At 44.1% G+C, this 7,408-nt stretch overlaps 1 protein-coding gene across 7 annotated transcripts in view; it reads left to right on the forward strand.

Moving 5' to 3' along the window:
• LOC119030004 (nascent polypeptide-associated complex subunit alpha, muscle-specific form) overlaps positions 1-6,843 on the forward strand; it is a 50,442-nt gene extending 43,599 nt beyond the window's left edge. For all 7 annotated transcript variants that reach the window (XM_037117295.1, XM_037117293.1, XM_037117294.1 and 4 more), the window contains one exon: positions 6,591-6,843. In XM_037117295.1, coding sequence (XP_036973190.1) covers positions 6,591-6,780 — 190 coding nt within the window. In that variant the 3' untranslated portion in view covers positions 6,781-6,843. The remainder of the gene's footprint in view (positions 1-6,590) is intronic.
• The last annotated feature ends 565 nt before the right edge of the window (positions 6,844-7,408 follow it).

Genomic DNA, 7,408 nt, shown 5'->3' on the forward strand with positions numbered 1-7,408 from the left:
TGTGCGTTTAAGCTGTTAGCGTCCCGTGATTAGCATAAATTATACCACGCAGTCAAACCCCCGACGTGGATCGCATAAATCATGTGATGATGTGTCCCCGAGGTATTAGTCGTGTTAACAGTGTCGGTGTCTGTCTTTTCTTGCTCCGTCACACTGTCTCCTCCCAGCCATACAAAACTGAAATAATGCTTCTTGCCTGAGTCCACTAAGTGAAGTCTTCTGTGTGCCTTCAGTTTCCCTGATGAGATTTTTTTTCTTTTCGAGAACCTCTGTGAGCTCGATGAATAGAGGTGTTGAAATGCAAAGATTAGTGATTTCTGATTCCCCTCCTCCGATTGCTCGCTGTCAATCGCAGTTGCTTAAAAGCCGTCAGACAGAAAAGGTGCCTCAGCCGGCTGTCGATATGTAGAACGAATCTGACGACGATAAACCTTTGATTGTAAACAAGCTGACGGGGTGTCTGGCTTGAGAAGACGCCTTAATTATCTCATTATCTTTAGATGTAAGACAGGTTCTCATGATCGCAAGTTCATTACCCTGAGCTGAGTCTGTCATACTGACACACTAATTTGATTATGTTATATCCGGATATTAGACATTGTTCAAAAACGTACTGTAAACTAGACACCAGCTCGTCACATTGACATGTTCACGTTCTGAAACATGAGTATCTTAGAGCGATATTCCAGTGTAAGTTTAATCCATGGTCTAACACAACATGACACCGAGTAAGACCCCTCCTCGAGAGATCAAGCTAGCAGACTGCTAGCTTACGTAGTTTTAGCAACCTCAGAAATGACCGCATGATAACAATACATTGCAGTATACGCCTCCAACAAGAAACCCATCAAAAAAGCCACAAATAATGCTCACAACAGCACCAAACTTCAGCAACAGTACAAATGGGTCCTGGCACATAGTTCGAGGCATCAAACCTCTGCTGGCTTTGCCAGATTGCTATTGTAAAGTGAACACAACTCACCACTCTCCTGTTGTGGGGAAGTCCCTGCAAGTCGATTACCTTGTTGATTTACATTTGAATATACCTTTAGCTACACACCAACGAAGTGTCATGACTGCATCCTGCGCCATCCTCCACTGACAGTGAGCCCAGTGGACACTAAAAGATGACACCCACCCAGCCACAGTCTGTTCACCCTGCTACTTTCTGGCAAAAGATACAGAAGTGTTCACTGCCGTACCACCAGACTACAGAGCAGCTTCACTCCTGAGGCTGTGACACTCCTGAACTCGTCCTCATCACTCTCTAATATAGATGTAGCAGGACTCAAGAATTCCATCATTGATTCAGTTTTTAAACCTTTGCTCTACGTCATGTTTAACATAAGCAGTTTTCACATGTGAACTCCCGTGGCCCTGCCCTTTCACACATGCAGCGTTCAGCCAGGAGATTGTCGGACATGTTCTCACCTGCTGCAAACACTCAGTGTGGTGTTGGGTGTAGGTGAAGGCTGGCTGCTGGGCAGAGGGTGCAGGAGAGGGAGGAGGATTCATCTATAACCGTGACGTTTTTTGTGTTGATATCAACACAGATGTATTTGGACATATCCGCATCATCCACAAAAGTCTGGAAAGGTATTTACAGGCAGAAAAGCTGCAGTCAAATGAACAATGACCCAAAAAACAGATATAAGGTGATGGTAAAACAGGCCAAACTTTCCTCATACATCCCTAACTTAACTCCCTCTTAAAGTATTGATCAATGCTATACACTCCCTGTCACACACCACTACTTTTCCTTTATTTTAAGGCATTATTTACCTTAACTTTTGGCTTAAGAGCAATAAAAAATGAGTCGCGCACCGTGGCGAAACCTGCAGCTAATTAACAGAATTCAGAATAGATACAGTACACAATCCTGCTCAAACAGCACCGAGGCAGTGCACGAAACAATATCTGAGGAGGATCTTTATTATTAAGCATTCAATGTCATTCTGCCGCAGAGTTCATTGAAATGGATGAGCCGAACGAAATCGCGCCCGGTCGGATGAATTACAATCATGAGCCAGAACCAAATGTCAGACTCTGTGACACTCTGTTTACATCCCGCTCCGGAATCGGTGCAATCTGAATCCTGATGCCGGTGTATCGGAGAGGGATCTTTTAAAAGTCCGACCACAGTTTGGGACGCCGTGTGACAGCCAAGCAGCTGACGGGACCGTCTCAGAGTAATAGTCCGAGGAGAGTTTAATACCTCAGGGTACAGCCTGTTCTCCTGTGGAGTAATAGGAAGGCTGTGTGTGTGTGTGTGTGTGTGTGTGTGTGTGTGTGTGTGTGTGTGTGTGTGTGTGTGTGTGTGTGTGGATGCTGAGGGGTTGTGGGGGTCACAGGAGATGGCGGTGCACATTCATCTGCCGTGTTGTGTGTTGGCACATACATGCACCGGTCGGGTGCTGTAGCTCATCACAAATGAGCAGCCCTCTCCTCAGAGATCGACTGCTCATGTAATTCCTGCTGAAATGAAATGTTCTCTTTTTACAAAAAAGAAAGAAAGAAAGAAAGAAAAAAAAGATATTCAGCCTATAGGAGAGAAAATTGCAAAGATATTTTGAGTTGATTGCCTTCGCGCGGCTATATTTCTGCTCAAAGTGTCTCCTCCGCCACTCAGCAGCAGCACAGAGGAGGAGAGACGGAGGAGAAATGATGATCTCCTGCTGCTGCTGCTGCTGTATGAATGTTTTATGGATGGAAGGATGAAATAGAGATGAAGCCCCTCTCAACCTCCATACTTTTATTATTCTAAAATACTGGTTTAGAATATTGTTTTCAGCTTGTCAAACTTTTTATCCCGAATCCAGTCTGACTGCACTTAATACCCTCATCCACGGAGAGTGCAGTGCCGTGCTCTTTTCTTCTGACCACCAGCACTTAATGTGTCATCTGACTGCAGCAAAATAGAAAAATGAAAAAAAAAAAAAGGTGGGATGTAGACGCAAGAAGTGCCGGTGATATTCGTAATATTATCGTTCATTTTCTCCCATTGTTCTAACTGACAGTAGTGGATAACCTTGAGTTCCAGGCAAATAATGTTGTAACTACAAATCTGCTGATTCAACCCCCCCTAGAGATGCGCTGGGGTAGTGCTCTTGGGCAAGGTCACTGTCTCCCAATTCGGAAATGATTAAAAAAAAGAAAGAGAGAGAGATTTGAACAGTAAATCTCTGAGGATGGAATAAGTAAAGGTCACACAGTGGGAATGGATAGTGGACTGACACGAGCTTTACAGCAACAGAGACGCAGCTTTTCCTGCAGGTGTGTTGACTTTGATGAGTAAACTCCGAGGTCATCACAGCTGCGACTGACAGGTATTATCACCGTCAATTAATGGGTTGATTATTTTCATGGCTGTACGGCACCATTGTACTTATTTTCTTTCCCTTGTTATTTCTTGTTTTGCATTTTGAAACAAGTCCCCATCTCCTTCAGTCGTTTAGGAAAATGCCTCAAAGCTGTTTTGCTGTGAAGGTATGGAAAAGTTTTATGGCTGCAGAGACTTCACCTGACTTTCCATCAGTATGGGGGGGAGGAGATAATGACCAAATATTTCTTTTTAGGCGAACTTATCCTTTAATTGTACATCTATTTATGTTGGACCCATCTCTTTGTTTACCTTGTTTTCAGTTTGTCCTCTTTAAACCTTGTTATTGAGACATCTAAACATTTTTGTTGTAGTTTTATGATTTAAGAAAATACAGTAAAAACTGTGTATTCTCTGAACTTTTTCTAATCTTGAGACTGTGATCTGTGATGAACTTCGGTGTTGGATGTGTTTATGACACTGAACTTTCCTTAAGAAAGTGTAGTTGAGCCTAAGTTGCTAAATGCTGTCATCTTCTCTCTTGTTGCATATTGGATCATGATTGACTTCCTCACTATCACACAACCTTGAGCAGATTAATGCACAAAACAGCCTTCTAGTGTCACACTCTACACATCCATCATTCTGCAAAGTAAAGGTCAAATGTCCAAGTGCACACAACAAACTCCTGCGGGAAAAAAAACAAAAAAAAAACACATTCCTTTCAGCTTTGGTTCCACTCTGGGTGGAGCAGGCTTTGCAAACGGCCACCTCTGAGCTCAGGTCAACACACCAGCGCCATCATCTCTCTCTGAAACCCGTATCATCCGTAAAACACACCTAATTTGCCCGGAGGCAGGACCCGAGGTGTGGCGCAGCCCGGAGCCAGAAAAGCGTAGATGTGAGCAGAGAACAGAGGAAGAGCAGCTGAAAGAGCTGTGTTAGGTTCACAGCATCCTGCCTGCCACAGTTTGTGGGCTCAGTGTGCAGATAATTAAGGTTGAGGGTGGACAGCTCCCTACAGCGCCAATGTGCCTTCATCACACAGAGCTGTGGACTGGGGCTATTCATTTTCACAAAGAGGGAACACACAGCGGACGCAGGGCGAGAGCCACCGGGGAACTCTATAGGAAGCTGTATGGTGGCACAAATAGGGAAAGCTGCGAAGATGTAGCGGGGGGGCGACGGAAGACTTTATTTACTCTACTCATTTCAGGGAGGTAGAACAGCAGCAACCGACTCTTATCACTTAGTTTGCTACTGACTAGAGCCTCGTTTTACACAGCTTTGGAGGTTGGTTTCAAGCTGTGAAGCAGTCCCAGCTGCCACAAAGAGGTTTAGTTGAAGTGGCGTTTTTTTTCTCCTACCTGCTGTAAATATTGCGGAGGGAAGAAATCCTCTCCACTGCTCTCTGTACCCACTCACTTTTTCGCTGTTTACTCTGACCGGTACCTGCACTGTGCTCCTGTCTGGAGCTTGATGTTTCACCTGTTTTTTTAGATTACTAGTGGGCATCCAGCGTGAAGTATTTAAGTGACTGAGGGAGTGGGAGGTATGAAGTCAGATGGATATGAATGTGAGAGTCCTCATTGTTCTTCTCCGGGCCCTGCTGCTGCTGCTGCTGCTGCTGCTGCTGCTGAGCTCAGTCCTCCTTGTTTCCTCTGCAGCACTTCTCTCCTCGTATCCTCAACCGAGGGAGTCCTCTTTATTTCCAGCATCTGTGCCGTGATGAGAAACACCAGCTAACTAGGCCACTGCATAATAAGCAAGAATAGCAGCAGAGTAAAATGAATTAAAAAAAAAGAAAAGTAGGGGGGAATAGAATCAGTTCACGTGGGGAGGGGGGAGCTTACCCAACGTGTAACTGCTGACAAAAGTAATTCACCAAGCAAATATTGTCTTTATCCCTTTTATTGCAGATGCATTCATTTATTATTGCTTACCTTCACCTATAGCTTCTGCAGGGGTGCATCAGAGTTCACATCTCATTTCGGCGGCGAAGCCCCTGAGCTATACTGTCATGTGACTGACAATGCACCTTTGCTGACTTTCCGTTTGCGGTGTGTGTATGTCAACTGCTGTCCTGGGATTGCGCTGCAACATTTCTGTGATACTCAGCATTTCAGAGCTTGATTCACTTTGTCAACGCCTTCATTATTGTCCACTAGGAAGTGGCAGATGTGGGAGACTTCACTACTTCTCTGTGATGCTTTTCACACTAGTCCTTTCTTGTGTTTTGCGCTGTGTGCATTCTTGTTATTGACATTACCTCTGCAGTGTTCAACGTGGCAAGAGGCTAATAAGTTTTCAGCGAAAAGCTTGAAAAAACCATTGTACCTGGTCAGCACAAAATGGCAAACACACACAGTTATTATAGCCGGTGAACACAGATGTTCTCTTCAGGAAGTGGAGGAGACCAAAAATGGAGCTAAAACAGGATGAAAATGTACCTTTATTCATCAGTTGGCCAGAAAAAACTGCAAATGTTTGATTGTGCTTTCATGGCAGCTCTTTGACTAAGACGGCGATGATACACGATATGTGCACGATACCGCCATGTTGGTGTTGTTCCTGGAACATTATGATAAATGCTGCTGGAACATCATTGCAACAGACCAGTCCCGTTTTAATAATTTTAACTAGGACTAGGAAATAACACACATGGGAGAAGTTATCCGTTCGAACACAAGTCTCATTTTGTGAAAGGCAATACATTGAAATCCATACCATGTTTTCCTAAACCTAACCACTGATGTAGACATGGGTGTGTGTCTTTACCTTCTTTTTTATAAAAGCAAAAGCATCCAGATATGAACTCTAATCATTGTTTATAATAATGGTGGTGTCATCTGCGTACTTCACAATAAAGTTCTTTTGAGCCCATGTTGGGCTCCGGCGTTCAGCACTCTCAAGGTGTGTGAAGACTGAGTGGAGGGCAGTGGATATGGCATTTTTTGTGAATGTGTTAGTTCTGAAAATTTACCGTAGAGGGCTCACTTGCTTCAGAGTTGGACTTTATTGCATTGTAGTAAGTTGAAATGATGGTCCTATGACTTCACCACAGCGTGATTGGTCGGATGAAATGATGGTTCTACGATGGCTGCGGTAATCTTGATGTACCCGGAACAACACCAGCATGGCGTTAGCAGATAGAGCATGTCAGTGTTGTGTTTGTTTATGCTGTCCCATAGTCCAAATCAGTTTTTAACCGGTTTAAACTCAAATCATTGACCTTTTCCCGCATTGTCTATTTCTGTCTTTCCCTTTGTAGTGTAGAGCATGACTTCCGTCTGCAGGAAGGCCAGGTGGTACGCACATGGAAGGTGGGCGACCCTCCCGAGGGCATGCCACAGCCCGCCACTCCCCAGCCCACCACACCCCACCAACAAGACTCCCCCCAAGTGGTGCGACCCCCTGCCACCACCAAGAAGAACAGGAAGAAATGCTTCTGGTTCCTCTGAGCACCGGAGGCCCGAGCAAAAGACGTTTTGATACTGTAATGCACTGCGTACCCTTCTTAGAAAGAAAAAAAAAAAACACGAAACAATGGAGATCTGATTAAAAAAAAGCGTGGAATGAACTGGAGAATTAAAATGCAAACACAAAACTGTGGGAGGAGAAGGAGTTACAAAGGTTATGATTTTAGCTGCTGCCGTTGGAGTTGATGGGAATGATTTGATCGGGGCGCACATGTTGTTACTGCTCTTAAAATGCCTCTTCAGCACTTATGGGTCTGATACTGGCGCAGGAAAGTAAAAGTGCTGAAGTCAAATAAAAGCAAAAGCTCAGTCCACAATATGACTCACAGTTAGGAAGCAATTAGAGAGATATAAAGAGAATCAACTGTACAGAGGCAGGGGAAGGGGTCAAGGGGGCAAAGTACAAGAGGCAATACAGCAGAGTATTTATAAAAGATGAAGTGAACAGAGTTTATAAAGTAAGAAAGAAGAAGACAGAGAGGGGGAGGATTCATCTTCATTAATGGACTAATGAGGGTCAGAACACCAGCTTTTATATCCAGAGACATTTAAAAAAGAATTATTATGACCTGTATTTAAAACTTTTAATATACTGTAATTGATGAAAAGC

This window comes from Acanthopagrus latus, chromosome 12, assembly GCF_904848185.1.
Source record: "Acanthopagrus latus isolate v.2019 chromosome 12, fAcaLat1.1, whole genome shotgun sequence".
Taxonomy (NCBI): domain Eukaryota; kingdom Metazoa; phylum Chordata; class Actinopteri; order Spariformes; family Sparidae; genus Acanthopagrus; species Acanthopagrus latus.